This window comes from Sebastes umbrosus, chromosome 11, assembly GCF_015220745.1.
Source record: "Sebastes umbrosus isolate fSebUmb1 chromosome 11, fSebUmb1.pri, whole genome shotgun sequence".
In the NCBI taxonomy this organism is placed as follows: domain Eukaryota; kingdom Metazoa; phylum Chordata; class Actinopteri; order Perciformes; family Sebastidae; genus Sebastes; species Sebastes umbrosus.
The window spans coordinates 3,908,073-3,933,459 of NC_051279.1; the positions used below are offsets into that span (position 1 = coordinate 3,908,073).

At 41.0% G+C, this 25,387-nt stretch overlaps 1 protein-coding gene and 1 long non-coding RNA gene across 4 annotated transcripts; both read left to right on the forward strand.

Moving 5' to 3' along the window:
- Positions 1–405: 405 nt before the first annotated feature.
- LOC119497454 lies at positions 406–25,387 on the forward strand. The gene is made up of 2 exons (XR_005208927.1): positions 406–464; positions 23,373–25,387. It is a non-coding gene; the product is annotated as an uncharacterized LOC119497454 (long non-coding RNA).
- On the forward strand, positions 2,819–21,039 carry phf1 (PHD finger protein 1). Of its 3 annotated transcripts, XM_037785587.1 has the most exons (16): positions 2,819–2,973; positions 5,255–5,377; positions 6,058–6,136; positions 6,279–6,360; positions 6,996–7,082; positions 8,652–8,746; positions 9,264–9,412; positions 9,980–10,075; positions 13,008–13,076; positions 14,087–14,210; positions 14,734–14,801; positions 15,308–15,445; positions 17,612–17,690; positions 19,076–19,191; positions 19,461–19,547; positions 20,478–21,039. In XM_037785587.1, exons 3-16 carry the CDS (start codon positions 6,059–6,061, stop codon positions 20,932–20,934), a joined length of 1,725 nt encoding a protein of 574 aa, XP_037641515.1. In that variant the 5' UTR covers positions 2,819–2,973; positions 5,255–5,377; position 6,058; the 3' UTR covers positions 20,935–21,039. The 3 variants fall into 3 exon arrangements, with proteins under 3 accessions (XP_037641515.1, XP_037641516.1, XP_037641517.1); XM_037785588.1 differs by lacking the exon at positions 5,255–5,377; XM_037785589.1 differs by lacking the exon at positions 2,819–2,973 and having other exon boundaries at positions 4,085–5,377; positions 15,308–15,439.

Consider the following 25,387-nt stretch of genomic DNA (forward strand, 5'->3'; position numbering starts at 1 on the left):
ACTCTGCTCCTCTGCTCCTCTGCCTGCTTGCCTTCAATCACACACCGTGCTCGTTCTCGCTCTTTCGCTCCACTCTCACATTCATGCGCGCTCACTACACACTGCAGAAAAGTTAGTTTAGCTCTGAGAATATCTAGTGAATGTACAGTGGACGTTTGTGCAGAAATAAATGCTGCAGCTCCTCCAGACCAACAGAGGTTTCCTGTGTCTTGTGAAGTGACGGAGCTCCGCAGAGAGAAACGTTATCGTCTCCGACCAAAACTCCAGTGTCTCCCCTGTTCCCTCCGGCCGCGGTCGGGAGGCTGAGGCAGGAAAAGCCAACACTAGGATCAGCATTGATTCATGGAGAGACCTTTGTCTGGTCAGCTGACATTACTGCCAAGCAGCTGAAATATAGAGTGATATTGTGCTTTTAGCTGACGTGTGTCGCCTCACTGTTTTGAGCGATGCTCGTTCATGTCTATGTAGAGCGAGCACAAGCGCGAGAAACAGGACGCTGACTTTCGTTGACTTAACGGCCACAGGTGTCGCTGTTAACAAGCAATTTCTGATTCTTACAAACAGTCCCTTTAAAGTAATCATCTGAATTATGATATGGCCATCACAGCCACAACACTAAATTCTAGGGAATAAGATGCAGTTCATCTCTCCAGAGACTTGAGGAATCTATGATCACCTGATTTTCCCTTTAATTTGTCACTCATCTGTATAAAGTATAGCATAATGTCTGATCCGTGACTCGCTCAAGAGATGTGACAAGTTTGTGATTTTATTTCATCTTGTCTCAAAGACACATTCGGCTACTTTTAGACAGCTCACTGACAGTACGTGTGTGTGTGTGTGTGTGTGTGTGTGTGTGTGTGTGTGTGTGTGCCCCTGAGTCTCGTGACATCTCATGACACTGATCCGAACAGTATCGTGCTTAACTCTCCTAACGATCTTTGATTAATTAGCTGATGCTCTTATCAGTGAGGGGCTGCTAAGCCAAAGGACTGGCTGACATCAGGTTGCTGTTGTTGCCTGTTAGGCAATTATGAATGGGACTGCCTGCAACCGTAACGCCATCCATCGCCAGCCATCATGTGACGGTGATGCCCATGTGCATTATGGACAGGAAGTGGAAACTGTGTGTTTCTCTCTGACACACAAAGAGAAAAAAATTACCTGAAACAACACAAACACACAAAACAGGATGGCACATACATGATAATCTACAAAAAATCACATCATTTCAAGTCTACATGATTTATTTGTTTCCAACCTTTCTGTCTTGGGACTTTTTAAAAGCCAATCAAGGCCTACAACTTGTGACCTGTCATCACATTACACGAGCTGTGAGAAGTTCAACCAAAGAGTGATATTTCCATTCACTTTAGTAGTTTCTGGAGTCCTAAGGAGGAGGTACAACTCTCCAGGATTTCAAGACAAAAACACATTTTGTGAGGCCCTTAGCGGGTTAGGGGAAGAAGTCTTTTACTCACTGTAACTAAAAGTAACAATACCACAATGTAAAAATACTCTGTTACAAGTAAAAGTCCTGCATTCAAAATTTTACCGAAGTAAAGAATTAGCTTAAACATATACTTAAAGTACCAAAAGTAAAACTACTCATTATGCAGAATGGTTCATTTCAGAATATTATCTCTTATATTAGTGTATTTTGATTAGTGATGCATGAATTAATTGATGCATTGAACTTTCCCTCCTGTCTCTATGTAGTGCAGGTTCCTTTGCTGCATGTCATCCCTTCTCTATCCCCCTTTCATAACTCTCTCTCTCTCTCTCTATCAATAAAGGCATTAAAAAGCCCAAAAAATAATCTTTAAAAAAAAGAATCATACTTTATTAGTTGTTTTATTTATTGTATTATGTATTAATTCATTAATTGTAATCTGCAAAGCAACTGGTAACTAATGTTGTCAAATACATGTAATGGAGTAAAAGTATAAAGTAGCATAAATGGAAATACTTAAGTAACATACAAGTACCTCAAAAGTACAGTACTTGAGTAAATGTACTTAGTTAGCCTACTTTTCACACAGGTGCCATACCTCTAAGTTGCAACTACTTTGAAATGCTTCTTCTTTTAAGATGAGAATTAGCTAGCAAAATGACTCTGTCATGTGCTTTTGAGTAGTCAAAGGCCAAAGGTCAAAGGTCTTTAGCTATTCCGCTCCCTTTTCCTAGAATACACTGCAAGCTAAATTGAAACTGGGATATCTGATTACTTTTAATGAAAGACCTAGAAGCAGAGTCAATCGGGAGCTGTCTGTGTTTCTGAATATTTTCACTTTAACGTTGGCTTCAAACACTTGACTTTAATGTTTATTGTATGATATTATGCTATGTATTTATTTTGCATTTGTTTTATGTTGTGGCGTCTGAAACTTTAATGTATGTTTAAATGCTGCTGTCTTGGCCAGGTCATCTCTTGCAAAAGAGATTCTTAATCTCAATGAGTACTACCTGGTTAAATAAAGGTTAAATAAAAATAAAAAAAGGTCAACTTTATTATCCCACAAGGGGAAATTCAAATGGTCATATAGTAATAATCAGAAAGTAAAATAAAGTACATTTTGGGCAGCTGATATTTAATTTGAAAGGTCGAAAAAACTGGCATGCAATATATATAATATATAATACAATACATGCAATCACACCATCATATCATCAACTCAATGACCCTGAGCATCCCTCAGTCAGTCAGACTGTCTGGCTGATTGCAGTGCAGCTGTTGTCCTTGTACTTGCTCGCCACCTGCTGGTCATAGTCTGAAACTGTCACTTCACCACTTGTTAATCTGCCAGGGGCCATTTTGAACCGCACGTCGGTGTTGCCACACGCTTGACTGGTGTGAGTAATGTGTAAGACACCAATAAACAAGAAAAAGACACACAAATAAACAAACAACACCTTGGCTTGGATGCATGTTCCTGCAGCCAGAACGTGTTATTCTTCCAGAGCGACTTAACTGTGAGTATAATCTACTGCATCCTGCATTACACTTAATTAAGCATTGTTATAATTTAATAATGTGTCTTAAAGCAGCTTGGACCTCATGTTGGTCGTTGTTTCGAAGCAGTGAATATGTTTTCTGTCATTTAATATTTAATATATATTATAGGCTTCCTGTTTGGTTCATGACTGGATCTTAATTTGTTGCACTAGTCTGCTTTGTTTGTGGCAAATATCTTAGATGTGTGACTTGTGTAAGCAGAGCCATGCTTGTTTTGTGTGAACAATATTTTCTATCACACATCATTAAATTACATCCCAGATGTGTTGTGAGAGGAGATGATCCTCTGGATGTCACATCTGGGCTGCAGATGTGGTATTTCTCACACTTCGTATTTGGCTTCCAGTGTTTTCAGTAAAAAAAAAAGTACTGGAGAGTTTACTCTGTATTTAAAAGTGAACAATTTGTTGAAAGAAAAAACATTTTTTTATAGGAAGAAAAATATCTTGTAAGATTGTATGTGATAGTGAGCTCATTATACCTGACTTATACATCAGAAGAGATGGTATGTCCAACCACATCTCACATTTTATCCTTTAATAAAGAATGCAAACACACCACCTAAATTACTTTTTAATTTTTATTATAATTTAATATTATAATTATATTATTATTATTATTATAATATATATAATACAATTTAATTTAATATAAGACTAATAGAATAAAATATAATTAATTTATTGTCATTGCACATAGTACAACGAAATAGCAATCCTTACAGTGCATACACATATATTAAACAGTAATATAAATAAAGAAGAGTAAAAAATAAAAATTATATATTATAAATAGAAAAATATACATAGATTTACCTATAAAAACAGTGAGATATTGCACGCTGCTGAGTTGTATTGGCACTAAAGTAATAAATAAATACAGGAGTAAATATGTACAAGGTAGATAGATAGATAGACAGTAACTTTATTGATCACGAGGGAAATTCAAGTTTCCAGCATCACAGTTCCATAGTGCAAAACATGTTAGTAAAAAGGCAGTAAAAAAGTTAATAGTGCAAAGTACAAAAAAATGTACCAGATATAAAAATACAAGGAGATGAAGAAAACTGTTAAAAGTGAGTCTAGTGCAGGGCAACTCCAGTAGCGTAGTCTATGAAAGTGCACTGTGTGCTTTATTATCTGGTGCAGGAATGTAAACATCTGTAGTTCTATATATATAAACATACAAAGAGTGCAGTTGCAATGTAAATCTGTAAAGACATATAGTAGATGTAAGTGCTAATAATAAATATTGATAAGTTAAAGTGTTCGGAGCTGCTTGTTTGAAACTTTTCTCCCCTGGTTTCCTAAACTTGTCTGGTTTCTGGTTTCTGGTTTCTGGTTTGAGCCACAATTAATGACGCGGCTAAACTCACTAATTGGCCTCTTAATTGATGAGAGGATATTAACAGAGTAAAGCAGTATAAAAGCAATCAGGTCTTTAAAAGTGCTATATATGAAAACCCAATGACTCTCCAGTAGTTCTATAGTTTCAGTAGAAATGTCCTCATTTCAGAGTTTATGAAAAATAAATCTAATCTTAACACTACTAATAAATATTGATACGTTAAAGTGTTTGGCTCTGCTTGCTCGGTGCATCTCAAACTTTTCTCCCCTGGTCTCCTAAACTTGTCTGGTCCCTCTGGTTTGAGCCCCAATTAATGACGCGGCTAAACTCATTAATTGGCCTCTTAATTGGCTCCTGCTGCTGCGCGCGCTGCTTCCTTAGCGTCGCGCCATCCCTCCATCTCTCCATCCTCCTGCTGCCAGACATCACATTCCCACCTTGTCACAAGGATTTAGGGTCAGCCTCTCTCCTCTCTCAGACTGGTAAGGTGCTCTCTCCTCCTCCTCCTCCTCCTCCTCCACCTCTATCAGTATCTCCCTCCCACTCTATCTCCGTGTTTTATGTCTGCGTCACAACAAGTCGGCGGAGAGCGAGAGGAAAGGGATGATGGCGTCTCTGGCGGCTTGATTCCGCCGCTGCTCTGACAAAACCCGCCTTAATAGCATCAATAGGTGGAGGAGAGAGAGAGGAGAGGAGGGGGGAGAGCAGAAAGCGACGGGGACATGACGAAACGGCATCACGGAGGACGGACAAACTAGAGACTGAGAGACGGACAGTCGCCTCTTTCCTCCTCCTCCTCCTCCTCCTCCTCACTTGACTGACACACACACAGAGGCGCTCTGCACAGACAGACACATACATGCACATCATCCACTTTTTGCAAACACGCAGGCTGCGCATCCGAGCAGGCAGTAATTGGGCAGCAGAGATCCACAGCAGCAGATGAGGAGCATTTCATGTCCAGCCTGCTCAGGAATCACTGTGACCCCGACGGAGAGGAGTTCGACTTGACAGGTAGGTACCCTTCCACCAGCTGCACAGCTCATACTCTACACAATTTACCTTTTTTTTTTGATTCACAAAGGGCTACTGTTGTGTATCCTGCGTCTGTTGTCTTTGACTTGAGAGTGCATGCACTGGAACAAATGCATGCAGAGATAAATGCCTGGCACAGTGCATTTCACAGCATCTATTCAAGTTTTTAAAGATGTTGGGAGAGAAGAAGAGGAAGAAAAGGGCAAAGTGCCTGGCAGATGCTTCAAGTAGCTGCACACTGATCTTTTGCTCATTCAATCAAACTGTATTGCAGCAGTCATCATGCAGTGTTTTTTTTTTTTTTTCTCTCTGTCTGAGTGTGTGTGTGCGTTTCATGTGTGCAGTAATCATTTGTCTTGCTCTCTGGTTGTGTACTCACTCTCATCTTTCACTGTGGTGGATACAGGCTGTCGCTATGCTCTGATCTAAAGGAGAGGAGGAGGTGTGTGTGTGTGTGGAGGGGGGGTAAAGAGAGAGAGATTTTAACCCCTTTGCACCGAAGCCCGCCTGTCTGAGAGCCAGCCGAAACGCCGGGGCCATAAACCCCTCTGTCAGCAATGGCAGCAAAGTATTCAGCGAATAAATCGGATTTCCATTTCACATGAGCCCTGCTCTCTCTCTCTCTCTCTCTCTCCCCTCTCTGTCTCTCTCCTCCTCAGGATGGGGGGAGTAAGTGAAGGAGATGATGTGTTGGCTCGATGGAGTGATGGACTACTGTACCTTGGCAATGTGAAAAGAGTAAGTGCATGTGGGAGTGCGTATGTGTGTGTGTGGCTGGAAGACTTTTTGAGTGTGTGTGTAGTGTGTTCACCTGGTATTTTGAAAAGACTTCCATTTAGTTTTGTCAATCATTGCCGCTCACCTGCTATCTCCCTCTCAGGTAGATGGAGTCAAGCAATGTTGTCTGGTGAGATTTGAGGACAACTCGGAGTTCTGGGTGCTGAGAAAGGACATTCACTCGTGTAAGAACAACTCTTTTTTTTATTTTGCTAAAAGAGTTAAATAGCTTTCTGTTGGGAGCACTTTGTGTTTCTTATAGGTTTTTGCACAGATGCTCAGCTGAACTCAAAGTAAAGGTGCTTGTTTCCACTCTGAAACTTTGCCCGAGGAGCTGAAGAAATACTTTTCTGATTCTTTCTCCTTGTGAGCTTAAAACTTTTTTTTTTTTGTTGCACCTTTTGTCTCAGGAATTGTCGCTCCAAGAAAAATGCAACAAAAGAAACTACAGTCACGTTCAAGGCTATGATGCTGCACGCTCAGAGTATTCTGATGGGGGCACGTTGAGATGTAATTGGTATATTAGAGTCTATTTATGAATTTATTAGACTAATGACTCTTCAGGGAAATGGCGCCCCCACTCCACCTAACATCAAGCGAAAGGGGGAAGTTGGACGCTTGTTAGGACCAGGCTGAATATCCGCCCGTCAAATGAAGTGAAATCTGAAAGGGTGCAGGAGACACTGAAATCAATGAGGTGGCAAGGATGTGAATCAATATACATAAATTAATGCCGTTGACTGCTCTCTCTCTGTCTTCCTCTTTCACATTTACTTCCTCCCCTCCCCTGCCTCTCTCTGTCTTTCTCTGTTTGCCTCAGTCGCTGCTGGAGTGGAAGAAGTTTGCTGTATTTGTGACGCTCCGCCTCTTAAAGAACCCCTCATAAATTGTCTTAAATGTCGCCACGGTAAGGAAGCACGCCTCATCATACGCTGTCAAAACACTGGTTCTCCACCAGTTCTTGCACTGACCTTGAAGATTTGACACAGTATGGTAAATAACAGCATTGTTGTTTAGAAAAAAACAGCAACACCGAAAACCATCTATCGTAAATGATAGATATGAGTTGTTGCACCTGGCTAGAATGAAAATGAATGAGATGCCAAAAGACATGGAGCTTAATTCAAAGACTTAAAGAGGACCTGTTATACTTATTTACAGGTGCATTCTTGTATTTTGTGCTTGTACTGGAACATGTTTACATGCTTTAATATTCAAAAAACGGTTTATGCTGTGCTGCAGCACCTCTTTTCTTTTCTGAAACGCTCTGTTTGGGGTGGACTTTGGGCTTTGTCACTTTGCAGACCTTTTATATGCACAAAAGAACTAAAGGAAAGGGAAAAAAGCACATAAGCATAATAGGTCCTCTTTAAATGCCACAAGATGTCTTTACTTGGGCTTGTTGCTAATTTGATGATCCCCTCCAGGCATAGAAATACTCTGCATTGAATTTCTGATTAAGTTTTTACACAAAAAAGTTTAATAATGTTGTAAAAATTTTTTTTTAAAAACTACATCTGCTCCTTTCCCTCATTGAAAAATCCAGAAATCTATGAATATGCAAATATAATCAGTATAAAAAGTTTAACTCCTGGACACAAGACGTCTCCTACCTCACTGTAAAGTCCACTCAGTGTACTGCATGTGCGCTGGCGTCCAAACATGTTAATCATGCTCTAACGTGCATGCATTAAACTCAGATGTAAAGGGAGAACAGAGAAACTTGAATGTGAAAACAGCCTCCTGGTGTCAAACTCTGCACATGCATCATTCTGCACAGTGACGGTAAAACATCCAAGTGAAGTAACTTTAATTAAAACACACTTTTGATGAGTAGGGCTGTGTATTGCCAAGAAAAGTTAACTTTCTTTATGCATAGAACAGCGGGATCTGCATTTGCAAGAATCACAGTCCCTGTAACATCCAACATTATAGCACTACTTTGAGAGGGCACATCTTTGCAAATGAAATAAAAGTATTGACTTCTTCTCTTTGCATCTTTGCATGTAAATTATTAATTAAAAGTCGATTGTGTTTTTGAGAATCATCACAGTATCACAAATTATAGTATCGCGATAATCAATTTTCTCAATATTTTTTTACACCCCTATTTTTGAGCGGAGGGGGGATTTTAAAGTACGAAGGGTGGGATGAAATATACTGAAGTGCAGGTGGGAAGAAGTTTTACAAACACTCAGCTGCAGAATGCACAAGCAGGAAAGGGCAGCACATTTACCGTCATGTCTTCACGGCTCTGTCAGACTAACAGGTTTGCTGACAGGTTTGTTTTGAGGAAAAAGCAGACAAACATACTCCCTCCTCCCTAGATGCAACTACTATATAGTAAAATGTTTTCGTATGCCGTTGAAACAAACCAGCAGAGCACTAAACATGGAGCTGCTCTGCCATTATTGTCACTCCGACTGTCTGTCTTGCAAACACGAATTAAACGCTCTGCCTCCTCCTCCCATTACAGGTTATCATCCAGAGTGCCACACGCCAACCATCGAACCGGAAGCTGACAGCGACTCGTGGATATGTCGGCAATGTGTCTTTGCAGTCGCAACCAAGGTCAGGCTGCTAATCTCTCCGTCTCACACTCTGGGGGGAAAAAACATTCAGTGTGTAATATGGGAGAAAATACATCAGGCTTTGCTGCCACTATACTGTTGTGTAACGCAGAAAATGGGTTTATTCGAGGCAAAAGCACACTAATTCCCTCAGTATTGACTTCGATATTAGATGTTCTACATTGTGTCCAAGAAATCACGAAGAATCAATAGTTATGACGCTGAAAAACTACGCTGAAGTTGAGAGAAGTACATTTAAAGTCAATCAATCACATGTGCTCCAGTTCTGTAGATATGAGATGAGAAAGCACCCGGTTAATTGTCAATCGGTCAATGTCCATATCTCATTGTCCAGACTTCCGCTGCTTCGGACACTATCTCTCACAGCTGACCTACAATAAAATGAGACGAATTGCTTTCTCCCCACCGAATGTGATCCGTCTCCGTCGCTGCTCTGGCATGACAGTGATTTGAGGGGTCACCGACCAATCAGCTCTGTCCTAAAATTGTGTTTTCAGAGAGGCGGGGCGCTCAAACGGGGACGCTTCGCCCGGCTCATGCAATTCATGAAACTCCGGCTCCCCTACCAGCTGTCATCTTTAGACTGGGACCCGCAGCATCTGACCAATCAGCAGCAGTGCTACTGCTACTGTGCCGGACCTGGAGAGTGAGTGACACTGCAGAGGCCAGTTTAAGTTTGAATGTACAGTTCATGTTTATGTTCTTTGGCATTTTCTCTGAAAGCGTGATCTCATCTAAAGTCATCTAGTGGATTATTTGCAAATTGCATGCAGCATGTGTCAAACAGCATTAGCAGAATTCCTTTGAGTTTGTTTTGGCTTTCTTGGAATGATATGAGAGATTCATTCATTGCATCAGTTCAGATACTGTCAGGTGAGTTGTCAATCAAAAAAAAGGTGCACCAAACCCTCTTTTTACTGCATTTGCTGTAAGCTCCTTTGCTTTTGCTCATGTGGCACAAACCCCACCCACCTGGCACATCAATAAGTATAAAACAAACTCCCAACCGCTGTATCTGTACGAGGATCCGGTGGGAGTTTACACCTGAAGACACATTTCGGCTTAGAAAATGAGACCTGTCAGCTGCAGTCATCAGCCTTCAGTCTTCCCTCAATTATGCATAAATACAAACGTGTCTGGTGACAGGTGTTAGACGCATCCATTCATTCATGTGTTTAAAGTCTCTTGATGTTTTCGTGTTGTTGGACTGCAGGTGGAACCTGAAGATGTTGCAGTGTGGAAGCTGTGGTCAGTGGTTCCACGAGGCCTGCACGCAGTGTCTAACCAAGCCCTTGCTGTATGGAGACAGGTGCGTTACTGAGCATTACTTTCTGAATTTATTCTGAATTTAATTACTTAATTTAATTAATATAATGGAATTTGTCATTAACATTAACAAGTTTGACGGTATTTTGAGTATGTTCATATGAAAACCAAAACTCAGCTAGACTGTTATGGGTTTTTTTTAAGCAGATGTCAATATTTCAGAGTAAAAATACATTTAGTTATTTATTTAATCTAATTAATTCTGATAATGATATATTGAACAAACATTTTTGGCTCTGAATAGAAATTATTATCAGAAAAATGAACACTGAACATACATCAATGTGATAAGAATTACCTAAAATGACAGAAACCATGTTTGGGGCAAATGTATTTGACGTGTACTTTGACTTTTTATTTTGACCCATGTCCCATCCGCTGACATATTGCGGGTGGGCTTTATGACCCATACTGCAGCCAGCCACCAGGGGGCGATCAAGATGTTTGGCTTCACTTTTGGGGAGCTGTCACGTCGTCCATCTTTATATACAGTTTATGATTCAGACCATCAGGGAAAATGCAAGAAATATTTTCAAAGAAATCTATTCCCAATGCTTCCCAGAGTAATCGCAGCTCTTCTCTCCCTCTCCTCTTGCACCGTGTCAGGCAGTCTCTCCCTCGCTGCAACCGACACAACCACTAAGCTTTATGCAAATGAGCGTATGACCTCATCTGAAGACTTTTAGCGACTTTTGGAGCTACTGCTAGCTACTTTCAATGGAAAACAGTTGGCGATACTGACTAGGACACACTACATTTTGTAGTTTTGTACTTACATTGATACTCTTTGGTAACTGGGGATAGCTACCGATAGCTACCGGGGAAAACAGACACGCTCTCCTCTTCCTGTTTTGGTTGCGCAATGGTTGATGCACTTCCTTTTTGCCGTAAATCAAGCCTTCATTTTTGTGAAGGATCGTACCAAGCGAGGCTAATAGGGAACCAAGCTAAACACCGTTGGTGTCGTTATTCTACTGCCATTACATTGTGCAATCAACATTTACTTTCTCATGATAAGTTAAAGCAAAAGAAAATATTTTGCCACTTTAATAAAACTAAAGGATGAAAAACATAAAAATATAGCCTGTAAAACCGTTTCTACTGCACTTTCTATTTGCTTATCTGTCAACATATATACTGATATACAGATATATGTGTGTGATAAGTCAATATTAGCCGACAATATCATGCCGATTTATCAGTCATGGTTTGATATATGTTTTCATGTGAGACGTGTGGTCTACTGCTCACCACATGTTGTTGATAGGGCTGTCGATCAATTAAAATATTCAATCGTGATTAATCGCACGGTTTTGTCTGTTCAAAATGAACCTTAAAGGGAGATTTGTCAAGTATCTAATACTCTTATCAACATGGGAGTGGGCAAATATGATTACTTTCTGCATATGTATGTATATATTTCTTATTGTAAATCAGTTAACAACACAAAACAATTACAAATATTGTCCAGAAACCCTCACAGGTACTGCATTTAGCATAAAAAATATGTTCAAATCATAATATGGCAAACTGCAGCCCAACAGGCAACAGCTTCGAATACCCTCGAATATTTCTCACCGAAGCTTCGAAGCCCAGATAATGGTATTCTGGACAGCCCTAGTGAGCAGAAACATACCTGTGCTAACTGAGTTACATATACTCTGATTGCAAATTTATTATTTTCATTTTCAAATAATCTGTCCACAATATATTTGATTAATTGATTAATCGTTTAATCTATAAAATGTCAGAAAATAGTGAAAAATCACCCATCCCAATTCCTCAGGGTCAGAAGCGATGTCTTCAAATTGCTTGTTTTTTTCAACCAACATTCAAAAACCCAAAGATATTCAGTTTACAATCATATAAAACAGACGGCACATTAAAGCTGCATCTCGTCTCAGCAGTCCATTCCAGTCTGATTAAGCTAATCAGATGAAGACGTCCACATGACAGCTCCACTTGTCAGAGAACTACCTTAATTAGCTTAAGACTAAATCATTAGTGTGCGTGTTAATGTACTCACTGACTTGTGCTACAGGGAGAGGAGCTCCTCCGCACTCAGAGCGGAGGGACAGGGACAGATAGCAGAGAGACGCATCACCTCTCTGCTAGCTGTTCAGATATGATATGCAAGATGCTGATCGCAGTGCCGTTTGATAGGCTGCATCTCAAGCGTGTAATAAAATGTATCCATCCATTAAGTCATTATTGTCATTAACCACCTGTGTTAGCCAACTGGGTTCCACACCCACCCTGACACCGTGTTATTGCCCGACCAGTCTGAGGGGGGAAGAAAAGGAGGGATTAGATTTAGATTGACAGTCGGGGAGAGTGAGGCCGGATTGGTACAACATCTGCTGAGCAGGTGATGGAGGAAGAGTGAAGCCTGAGTTCACAGTTGGAATAGTAAGCATGTGCTGCCGTCACGCTGTGTCTGCGCTTCATCTTTCCCGGTGACCTTCAGCCAACACATGCATATATACCGTAGAAGGACAGATGCACACATTGTTGTTGTGGTATGAGCTGAGCTTTCAGGGTCACCCAGAACAGAATGTTATTATAGTGAAACTAATACACCTGTCTGCTTATTTTCAGTTCAGGTTGATTTATGTGATGAAATATCTAGAGAAGAGAGACGTATATAGACCGCAAGCAAAGTGAAGGGGGAGAAATCACAGTGTACATGAAGAACTAAATGATAAGAAGTCTGCACAGAAATAGTTTTCACAGAGATTGTGCAAGTGAGTATAAAACAAAGAGGAAATTTAATACGACAGCTGGTTTTTGAAACTAAATGACAAACGAACTCATCAAAGAGAAGAAAAATACACTTTTTGTCTTTTAGGATAAATGATATTTCACAGTCACGTGATGCTAATTTTCAGTATTTTTTCTCCCATGTGTCATTTCAGGTTTTATCAGTTCCAGTGCTCAGTCTGTACAAAGGGACCAGAGACCATCCAAAGACTACCCATGACCTGGTGATGTTAACAGTAAAACCTTTACTCACATGTTTGCAGCAACAACAACAACAAAAAAATACAATTTTACACTTTGGCTATTGGAGAGCAATATAAAAAACTAATTTCTTAAGTTACATTTTATAGAATAAGTAATTTTTCAGTTTGAGAGAAAACTTAAAGGGCAGGTCCATTATTTTTTGTTGATTGAAGTTTTTATATAATTGTGTAGCTTCCCAGTAGTGTTCCTTAAGTATTCAAATCCAAACATTAAAATTTTGGTCGCAGACAGCAGTACCGGTACGGGAGCTAAGCAATGTACTGCTGCTGTGGACGCCACGCTAGTTTGGATCCAAAAGTCACACAATAACACAAACAAACTAACCGGCCGATGCGGCGGTAGATCAGCGACTCTCGTGTTCTGCGAGGTAGAACTACTGTTTTTGTCAATGGAGTCTGGTGACTTTGAGACTTCTGACGGCGATGTAAAACTGTGAAAATATTCTAAATATGAGATACACTTAAACTGATATTGATTTTTTTATAGGTGGCTAAAATACGTTTTCCTGCTGCTCCCGTCCACAGCCGCTTTACCTCGCCGTCAGACAGTCCTTTCTGACGGGGAACTGAAGCCGTTATATCGCTCTCTTCAAAGCCACCAGACTCCATTCACAAAAACAGTAATTTTACCTCGCAGAACACGGGAGTATACACACAACCCCACTTCAAAAAACCCGAACTAACCCTTTCAGTTATTTCCAAACTTTGACTCAGCTTGTGGTAGTGTTCACATTATTCATAACCTTTTTGATTAGCTGACTTTGTTAACCTACGTCACTTCTTGGACGTTTCCATTTGAAAAACCTGGAAAACAACACAGATGGACCCGCCCTTTAATTGTGTTAGCCACTTCACACATATGTAAAAAAAAATCTGAAAATAGTTTTCCAGTTTTATTTTGTATGTCTTTTTTGTATTTCACCTGTTTCTTATTATCTAATTCTTTTCTTCTTTTTTTTTTTTAAATGCAGGATGGACTTGGCTCATTTAGTGCTCTACCATCTCTCGCTGTGCTGCAAGAGGAAATACTTTGATTTTGACCATGAAATCCTGTCCTTCACCAATGAGAATTGGGACTCGTTGCTCCTGGGCGCGGTATTGATATTTCCTCGTTTAAGCACCATGATGAAATGATGTGAAATGCTGCCAGCCTTTATTTTGCGTTTGAGACTTAAAGCCTATTAACTGCCATTAAAGTAAAGAAAATGAAAGTTAAAAAAGTGTGACCTCTACAGTACGTCAGCTTAAAGGGGAAACACCACTGATTCACACATTGCGTATGACATTGTATGTTTTTAAGATCTCGGTCCTAGATTAAAGTCAGAAGTAGCTCCAAAGAGAATAAACAGGAAGATGAAAGAACACACCGGGGGGGATTATCTGAGCATGTCCTATACGTCTATCTGAGGTTTTGGGTTCGCCTTTAAGTTGTTTGTCCTATCATCATATGGCAGAAGGGTTTTTCAGCCATGTAGCTGCAACAAGTACCTTTCCACATCAACATTATTGCTGTCAGTGACTGTAAAGGAAAATTATTCCATGCATTAAAGGTTTTCTGTCTGATGGCCATCCGCTGTGTAAACACAGCTTTGATTTTTCATTCCTGTCTGTCCTCCAGCTCTCTGACACGCCAAGGCAAGACCGCTGTCACAATCTCCTCAACGCTCTGAACTCCCACAAGGACAGGTAAGTCACCGCATATGATGAGAAGAATAAACACAGACCACACATGACTGGATTGATGAGTAGCGCTCCATGAATAGAGGGGTCTTCTTAGTGCTCCGTAGCTCGCAACGGTGGACATGCAGGCTGAAACGAGCCAGATGAAATGTGTGACTTTGAATAAAATGTAACTGCCAATTAGACCAGATGGAATTGAACACTTTTTGGTGCTTATTTTGTCTTGTTAACACGAGTTGTTGGTATTAAATCACAATAACCAGTCTAGAGGTCTAATTGCTTTTAGTGGGTTATCATTGAACTTTGCAAAAAAAAAAAGTCTGCTCTAATTATGCATACTTAATTACACAGTCACTGACTTTGAAATGTTCATGAGTCTACTTTTTAATCAGGAGAATAAGTACATGTTGTTACACAATGTTAAATTCATTATTAGCATCAAAGAGGAGTAATGAAAAAATGTGAAGAACCAACACCAGACTGTACAGACTGTCTCTTTAACATCGCCCCAGGTTTGTCTCTGGGAAGGAGATCAAGAAGAAGAAGTGTCTTTTTGGGCTCCAGGTCCGAGCCCCGCCTCCACTGACGTCCGATTCGTCGCCGCTCATCACCGACCCCCCTATCAACATCACGCACCGGAGAAGGTCAGTGTAAGGACAGCGCCTCTCTTTCTCAGCTCTTATCTCAGTAACAGCTCTGGGATTCCCTCGGGGCATATAGTCATTACGCACGAACAATTAACACGCAAATCAAAAGGCTGCAATTTTCATGTGCCAGCAAAAGTATCTGTGTCTTAGTATTCTCCTAAAGGAGCATTAAACCCCCGTGTGCTTACGTTTGTACGTCTGTAAGTGTGTGTGTGTGTGTGTGCATGTTTCCTGCAGTCTGCAGATTTCATAGACACACTTTTCATTTTAAATAATTTTCAGCATTTAGCTGGAGCTTATTCAGACTGAATTACAACGGAATCATTAGCAGTGGAGCAGGAAACAAAAAAATCATATTATTTGAGCCTCTGAAACACAAGCATAACGTTTTCTTACATGGAAACAATATTCATATCTTCAGTCAATTATCTTCGAGTTCCCTCTGCTCATCTAAATAGCTATGAGCTGCAAGTTCCCTGCATTCAGCAAGAGACACTGATCTTATTGTCTGGAATCACTTTAGGCTTCACTCCTCTTTCTGACAGACATGTGAGATGTTCGGTTTGACTCGAGTGAAGTCAGTTTGCTCCTTCCGAAATGGACAATGATTAGACGGCCTCATTGGAGGCAACAAATATTAGTTCATCCCTTTTCCAGAGAAAAAGTGATGTTCTTAGTTGACGAAGACTCGTACGATTTTGTCGACTGATTGATTATTTAATCGACAGATCTGTAAAACTGAGTTTCTCCACAAAGAATCACACAAAAGCACCACTTTAAATCTCGAAAAAAACTGACTCAAAGACCAAAACGACCAATTAGTTGACTAATCGACTAAGAGGGATCAGCCCTACTAAATTTATACTTCCTCAACTTAACTGCCAACCAGCAGGAGAGAAAACAAGAGTCAAAGTCACACTGCTGACACCAAAGACTGTATATAAAGAAGGACGACAGGACAGCTCCCCAAAAGTGAAGCCAAAACATCTGGATCGCCGCCTGGTGACTGGCTGCAGTATAGGTCATTACTCCCGTCTCCTCTATGTTAGCGGATGGGACATGGGCCAAACTAAAAAGTCAAAGTAAACGTAATTTTAAGTAGTTCTTAACACGCTGACGTATGTTCAAGTATTAATTTTTCTGATAAGTTTGGTTTTAATTAGTTATTTGATGCTATAAAAAGGGGGTGTGACATCATGATCGCCAGCTGTGATTGACAGCTGCTCTGAGTGGGGGTGAGAGGTCATGATTGACAGCTGTGAGTCTCTCTCGCTGACAAGCTGCGGCCGTGCTCGGCTTGCGATTGGTTCGGGCGGGTGACCTCGATACCGCGGCTCCACTGCCCGATCACTACTACGCAGACTCTGGCTCTGAAAAATACTGGAAAGAGGTTTCCATTGAATTCCCACTTGCACACAAGAAATATTCAAAGTCTAAAGTCAAAATATACTGAGAACGTTAACATTCTCCAGAAGGTATTAACATTAAAAACAACAAACGTTGACTGAAGTGCTTTAACAGAGATAAATAAAACACATGAATGATCAATTAATCAATTATAGATACAAGAGAATATAGGTAAATTAAGAGATAAAATCATGACACAACAGTAGTGCACAAACGACAAAATAATAATAATAATTACTGTAATATTACCGTTGCTTAGCAACAGTGTTCTCACAACTTGACCACTTGAACGCCAAGCATATCGTGTACACAACTTCCCGTGTTGTTACACGAGCTCACGAGTTTTATTTGAAGGCAACACGCGTCCACTTCTCATCGCCTATACGGTCAGTGGTTGTAATGAACATTTCAGCCTCTAGGGGTCACTTACTTTGGGGGTTTTTAACATCAAGTCTGTTTTTTATAAACAAGTCAGGAGACGAGTTCAATTTCAAGCAGACGAATTTTGCGAAGTGTTTTATGTTATTCTTTTCATATTTTTCCACCTCCCTGCTGATTATGTTTGGGCTCATATATATGTAAAATATGTTACTAACATAATACATCAAAATCATTCGGTATATCACCTCACTGCTCATCTTGTATTTTACGCCTCTCAGTAGGCTTCTATGGAGACACACCGATAAACTAAACACTGCACATTGGGACTGTATGTGTGTTTATGCTTGTATATTAATTTATATGTGTTTTTGTTCACTCTAGCCCGTTGTCACTACCCTGCCAGAGGAGAGTGGGGGGGCCAGAGTCACGTAAATCAAAGCGTCGCATCATGGAGACACAGGTCAGTGCCTCTGTCTCCAGCTCAGGGCGAGGAGGGAGGTCTGGGCCACAGCACCTCTCTGATTCTTTTTTTCTTTTTTTTATGCATCCAGGTAAACAGCTCTCTGCGATCCAAATAACCTGTCAGTCAGACGCTGTGATGAAGGTTCATTTCGCAGTCTAAATCAGTCTGCGTGTCTTTCAACACCCAGTGCAGCTCAGTGCCTCAGTATTTTCCCCCCTCCTTCTCGCTGTACTTTAATGCCTGCTGATGCTTTAGACTCTACGGTGAGAGTAAAGGTAGCGCGTGAGAGATGAAGTGTCGTGCGTTTGGCTCAGTTAAAATGTATAATTCAAATACAAACTTGGCTGCACAAAAACCCGCTCATGTATTTCATCAACATCTGCAGTTCAGCGCCACATTTATCATGATCATCAAACCCAATTCCCAGCGGATCACATTGAGACAGGCGACATCGCATGTGGCAGATACTATTTTTACACGGCATTCTTAACGGTGAATGCTCATTGTACTGCGTCCTCCTACACAACACTCTGATCCGTGTATGTGCACATACAGTAATCCTGGAACAATGCTCTCCACAGAGCACTCGTTTTCACTCTGGCACATCCAGGCCCCATTGTGCCCCTCTGATTGATGCTAATCTCCATCCGTCTTGGAGGAGCAGGTTCGTTGTCGTGGGGGAAGTGAGATGGGAAGGAATGCTTATATGCCGAGCCTGGGATCACTTCCAAGTGCACTTTGCAGTCGATTACAGTTTGGCCAGGTGGCGCTGGCACCTTGGCAGTGCAGTATTGACAGAGCACATCCATTTAAAGGCACAGACGTCGAGTAAAGCCACTGAATAATAATCTCCCATCCTAACAGTAATGCAAGAGAAGAGAATGATAATAGTCCAAGTGAGGTGCCATATGTCACAGTCCAGCGATGAGAAATGCAACAGCCTTTACATGGCGTCCCCCAACATGACGTTTCCAGTGATCGATTGCTCTGATGATGCTCTGATGTTTTTACTTTTTATGGGTCGTGAGTCTGTGTGTCAGGAGAGCTGCATGGGATGTGCTATGGAGGTGATGCATTTAAGCGTCTGACGATGTGACTCACATCCATTAATGCTGTTAGTGTTGGTTTATAGACAGATCTGGTCATGCATGCCCTCAGGTAATGCAGGAACACGGAATTCAAGCTCTAAAAAAACATACAAAATGTATATCAACTCAGTTTCAAAATGTTTTCACTCTGATTTTTAGTTTGCAAACCTTTTTATCTCAACGTATTTATTACAAAACTGAATGTGCAGGAGATATCAAAGGTTGATTGACTCCTGTGATGATGTTGGCATCCAGACACGAGCTGATCTGTGTGCGTGTGTCCCCTGTGCCCAGGCTTGTCCACCCCCAGTTGCTGCCAACCCCATTGAGCTGCTGCCATGTTGCCATGGCTACATGGGAGGGGCCAGCCTTTACAACTCCAGGAAGTCAGAGGAGGACCTTAGTTTGAGGTAAGGGGTGTGGTGCCGTTTTGGTTTCTGTACTGGACTTTTTCAAATGTCATTTTTCCATCATGTGACCAAAACAAACTCTAGTTTTGAGGTGACAGCAGAAGTCTCAGCAGAAAATATGTTGAAACTTAAGTTAAGTTTTTGGGGTGAACTGAACCTTTAAATGATAATCTTTTCTACTGTTACACACAGCTACAGCTGGATGAAAATATTACTTTATTTTATATTAAAGTTGCAAAGCAATCATTGTCTTGAACCTCTGTCCACAGCTCTCCTCCCAAGCGGATGTATGCCCTGTACCACACCTCGTACAACGGAAATACTGCTCTCTCCAGGAGTCTCCATCACTACAACAGGTTTTACTCATCTATTATTCTCTATGATTCTCTGTGAGGTTCATCACTACGATTAACTCCTTTCACCTTAAACATATTCATTTGATCCATTATTTATATAAAAATATGAACCACTAATTTCTTTAACGCATTAACGCAATCGATCTTTCGCAGGTTGTAGCAGGTTTTCAAAACTAGAGTGAAGATACTGGTATCATATGAAACTACACAACCTAAGGAATCCATCGGTACCGACCATGTCATAATAGCTTGTCGCGAAGGAGGTTAAATAACGCTCTAAACTTACGCTACATTTTGGCGAGGAAAAGCTGGCATGGCCATTTTCAAAGGGGTCCCTTGACCTTTGACCTCAAGATATGTGAATGTAAATGGGTTCTTTGGGTACCCACGAGTCTCCCCTTTACAGACATGCCCACTTTATGATAATCACATGCAGTTTGGGGCAAGTCATAGTCAAGTCAGCACACTGACACACTGACAGCTGTTGTTGTCTGTTGGGCTGCAGTTTGCCATGTTATGATTTGAGCATATCTTTATGCTAAATGCAGTACCTGTGAGGGTTTCTGGACAATATCTGTCATTGTTTTGTGTTGTTCATTGATTTCCAATAATAAATATATACATATAGTTGCATAAAGCAGCATATTTGTCCACTCCCATGTTGATAAGAGTATTAAATACTTGACAAATCTCCCTTTAAGGTACATTTTGAACAGATACAAAAATGTAGTTAAATCAACTCTGGACAATCATGCGATTAATTGCGATTACATTTTTTAAATTAAGCAGCTTTAACTCTTTTTAGTCTACTTTATGTTTATGGTGATGACAAATAGATAATATAAGGATGATGTTATAGATGGAGAACCCCACCTAGATGATTCAGTCCCTGTTCATGACTCCTCTGCTTGTCTCTATCTCCTTTCCAAGCGTGGAGGACACCTGCAGAGTACCACCACCTTGCTTCCCATACCCCCTCAACTCCAACGGCAGCCATCACCACCACCACTCTCACCAGCACCATCACAGCCACCAACACAACCACCAACACAACCACCAACACAACCACCAACATAACCACCAACAACAGCCGGGGCAAAAGCAGCTGGAGCCCCTCATCCTACGTGATATGCCCCCGTACCAGGCTGGTATGGACGGAGGGGGTGGCGTAGGTGGAGGAGGCGGAGGCGGAGGCGGAGGAGGAGGAGGAGGTGGCGGTGGCGGTGGCGGTGGCGGTGGAGGAGGGAGCGTGGTAGTCGGAGGAGGAGACGGGACAGTGACCAGGAGCTGGGGAGGAGGGGAGGCAGTGAGGATCTTGGCGAGACGCGTCACGCCGGACGGGAAGGTGCAGTACCTCGTGGAGTGGGAGAACGTGAATTTGTACTGACACAAAGGGAGTAAACACGAGACGCAATGACTGTTTTGCAGTTGCCACAGGAATACTGTGTATGTACAATGTGGCAGTGTTTAAAGTACAAACAACACAAAAAAGGAAAAAAAAATCTCTACACATTGCAAATCCAGGTTGCTCTCATAGAATCACCGCTATTCTACATCATTATAACTCACTACTCGTTACTAAATGTCCCTCTTTGCTAGTGTTTCTCTGATATTTGTACTGTTAACTTTGGAATATGCCTTTGCATTTATCATGTTTAACAGTGATGAGGGAAGATATTTAAACCTCCTGATGATTTGTATAATCTTTGGGAATCAAGGAGAGCATGTTTTTAATTGTACTCATATCTTGATATACAGCACTGTAGATAAGGAACAGTACAGTACAAGAAAAGAAAGATTACTGCTTTTACATTGCTCAAGTCAGAGCGCAAAAAACTGACAGCATTACTTATAATAATCATAATTTTATTTCCCATAAATCAAACAGTAAACTTGACCGCTTGTCATTCAGATAACATTCTGCTAATTCAAAGGGATAGTTTGACATTTTGGGAAACACGCTTATTCATTTCTTGAGTTCATTACTCTGTGTGTGATAAATATGAAGATACAGCCAGGAGACAGGTTAGCTTAGCATAACGAGTGGAAACAGCTGCACTTCTAAAGCTCACTAATTAACAGTGGTAATGTTGTATGTTTGTGGTAATGTGCCCGGACAAGACTATAGGAAGTCACTGTGAAGAAGTAGTCCTAGCGATTTCCCCGTTTCCAGTCTTTATGCTAAGCTAAGCTAACAGTCTCTTCCGGCTGTATCATCATATTTAAAGGTACAGTGTGTAGGATTTGGCAGCATATTGTGGTGTGGTTGCAGATTGCAACCGACTGAGTACCCCTCCGCTCACTCCTCTCGTTCCACGACTGCGGTTACGTGAGTGCAAAACCATGGTAACGCCGTTCGCCTCGCTCAGAGGCCATCCTTATCATAATACCACACGACCACGGTTTTGCACTTTCACAAGCTTGTCGGAGAACTACGGTGGCCTTCAGGTAACGTGAAAACAACGATAGGCTCTCTCTAGAGCCGGTGTTTGGTTTGTTCATTCTGGGCTACTGTAGAAACATGGCGGACTCCGTGAAGAGGACCCGCTCCCTCTGTAGATATGAAGGGCTCATTCTAAGTGAACGAAACCACAACAATTCTTAGTGTCAGTTGATTATACAGTAATGAAAACATAGTTATGATTATTATATTCCATTATTGCTAATAGATCCTCCGAAATGTTACACACTGTTCCTTTAAGAGATACACGTGAAAGTGGCATCGACCCTCTGACCCGACTCTCGGCAAGAAAGCGAATAAGCGCATTTCCCAAACTTTTTAGAAAAACAATATAAGTCAGATTGATAAGTATTATGCCGGCATACTGTTTTAAAAACAGAACAAAATCTTTTTGTATTTCAAATAATTTACAGCACAATGTGGCTTGTAGCACAAAACATATTTAAATAGAGAGGCCAAGGTTAAAAAGCTTGTTAGACGCTTTCCAGAATTTTAATTAAAACTATATTTTAATGTGTCGTTAGACCATACTTTGAATTATAATCATTTAAATGCTGTTGTCACACTGATTGAAATTGTTAAATTTTCAATACAAATTTAGTCTAGACGTCTGATTGACCTGACTCAAATCACCAAATCAGTGCTTGTTGGGAACTTTAAATAAGCCACTTAAAAGGGACTGTTTGTAACTTCTTGCACGTATAAATCATTGCGGGTCGGTGTCCCATGCACACTCGCGTGAGGCTACACTGTTCAGACTCAGACTCCAACACAAACTACATGGAAGCACCAAAACCGCAAAGTTCTATCTAGTGAAGTCCGTCTTGCAAAACAGTGTTGGCCGCGGTCGGAGGACGCGGTCGGAGGACGCGGTCGGAGGACGCGGGGGGAGGACCGGAGTCTCTGCTGTACTCTGTCCCTCTGCTTGCCTTCACTCACACACCGCGCTCGTTCTCGCTCAACTCTCACGTGCATGTGCGCACACTCCACACTGCAGAAGAGTTAGTTTAGCTCTGAGAATATCTAGTGAATATCTAGTGAGTGGACGTTTGCGCAGAAATAACTGCTGCAGCTCCTCCAGACCAACAGAGGTTTTCCGTGTCTTGTGAAGTGACGGGGATCCGCAGCGAGAAACGTTATCGTCTCCGACCAAAACTCCGGTGTCTCCCCTGTTCCCTCTGACCGCGGTCGGGAGGCTGAGGCAGGAAAAGCCAACACTAGGATCAGCAGTGATTCACGGAGAGACCTTCGTCTGGTCAGCTAACATTACTGCCTAGCAGCTGAAATATAGAGTGATATTGTGCTTTTAGCTGACGTGTGTCGCCTCACTGTGTTGATCAATGCTCGTTCGTGTCTATGTAGAGCGAGCACAAGCGCGGGCAACAGGACGCTGACTTTCGTTGAATTAACGGCCACAGCTGTCAACAAGCAAATTTCTGATTCTTACAAACAGTCCCTTTAAAACTTGTTCTTGCTTTCGAAAGTTAAGAAAATAGCTCACAAAACATTCAAATAAGTAGCTTTCCCCGAGCATTTGATATGGATATTCAAGGGATGAGCAAACTAAACAGCCAGTAGCCAACACCACACTTCCATCAGCCGTTATAACCGCTCATTCATCGACTGATGGTTAATGTTCACGTGGAGTTCAGTGAGAAAATTCACCCAGAAAATAAACGGTGATGAATGTGTCCGTCGTCGTCACTGAGAGGCATGATGACAGCTGGGTGGTGGCTGCCGGCTGCTCATCAAAGAAGCAGTAACCTTTTATTGGCCCGGATGAGACGGAGCGGTACGGACAGCCTCGTACAGTATTTCCTGCCACACAGATGGTAGTTTAATGCCTTGCTTGAGGGCACTTTGACAGTAGTGGTTGAGTCATCTGCTCAGACGCCAAAAAAGAAAAACTAATTCTCTGGAGGTTTTCATATATTTTTCTCTCATCGCAGTATGTTAATAAGAGATTGTATACATGTTATTACGGGGTTACTTATTTGTTAGATTTTGTCATACATAATTTACATTTAAACTACTGTACGTATTAGAAATAGGAGCCACAAGAGGGCTTTTGTTTTATAGATAGAATTATATATTCACAATATATTGCTATGATCGAATAACTTAATTTTATTTTTTTGACGTGGTTGCATAGTGCCTATATGGGTTGTGTACCTGCCGATTGGTCTGAGTCGACCAATCAGACGACGGGAGAGATGAACGAGGCCACTAAACAAGAGGATGGCTCTTTATCAAGCTGACAGACACACATGGGTAAACAAGGACCAGTTCTAATGTCGGGTGGAGTTGTTTTAATCAGAACAGGACTGTGATGTTACTGTACATTCCAAACAAACAACAAACTATATGTTATTGAAACGTCTGTCAGAATAGAAGTTATTTTGAAAGAATGCGTTTTTTTGTTTTTGTTTTTGACGGGTGTTAAATGTCATAAAGGTCGGCTAAAGGTCCAGGTTCAGTTTCATGTCGCAGGGAGTTCGATCCCTGCGTTCAAAGTAACAGTACAGGTAAAGGAGACACTGATCGGCCCGACTCCTAACTCAAATCCATACTTTCTTCCAGGGTCTATAATTTAAAAAGGTACAACATGGCATTAAGTAAGAATTCATAAGTCAAAGTCTGACTTCTTCTCCGATGTGCTTAAAGAGGCAAGTGAGGTGCTGAAGTTGGATTTTATCTTCGCGCAAACAGGTTACATAAATCTAGAATACTGTGGTGCAAGTTTCAGAGTTTATATTTTATACAGAGGTTTATTTCAGCAATCTGTGCGATAAAACTTACACAACGTATTACATTTGTCAGTTTTATCTTTCAGGAAAGACTATTACAGGTTTAGTTGAAAAAGCAAAAGACAAATATACAAGCATTTATACTGTTATAATCAAACCAATGCAAATCTCTCTGATTTTATTTAAAAAGCGACCTCTCTGTTGAATTATCTCCTGCGTACATTTCAGGCCAGTGAAATTATGTTGATGGCAAATTCTCATCCTCCTCAGTGACTATTTGACTGTAGTTTATTAGGAAGGGGTGTGTTGAACCTTTCTAGGCGATGGTGATGAATGTATTTGTGTGTTTTCTATGGTATGTCTATACCCGTCAAGTGCTTGTTATAGGTTGTACTTGAGGTGGAACTCGACCCGATTCGTTTCAAAACAAACAAAAAAAAAGGAGGAAATAGAGACATCAACATTGAGGAACATCATTTATTTTGGGAGAGGTAGTCTTCTTTTTTCTGATTAGTAGTCAAGTCCAAGTTCAGTTTGATGTATTTTTTGGAGAAATTACGTTTGTACATGTATACTCTGCGTTGACACCTAATATGTAACATGAATAATAAAAAGAAAAAAGTTTCACCTCA

What these genes read in the sequence shown, in the direction of transcription:
- phf1 (XM_037785587.1), top strand. Translation starts at nt 6,059, where the DNA reads ATGGGGGGAGTAAGTGAAGGAGATGATGTGTTGGCTCGATGGAGTGAT. An exon ending in ACGCACCGGAGAAGGTCAGT is followed by an intron (nt 15,446 to 17,611) that starts GTAAGGACAGCG and finishes TGTTCACTCTAG; the next exon opens with CCCGTTGTCACTACCCTGCC. An exon ending in GTCGCATCATGGAGACACAG is followed by an intron (nt 17,691 to 19,075) that starts GTCAGTGCCTCT and finishes CCCTGTGCCCAG; the next exon opens with GCTTGTCCACCCCCAGTTGC.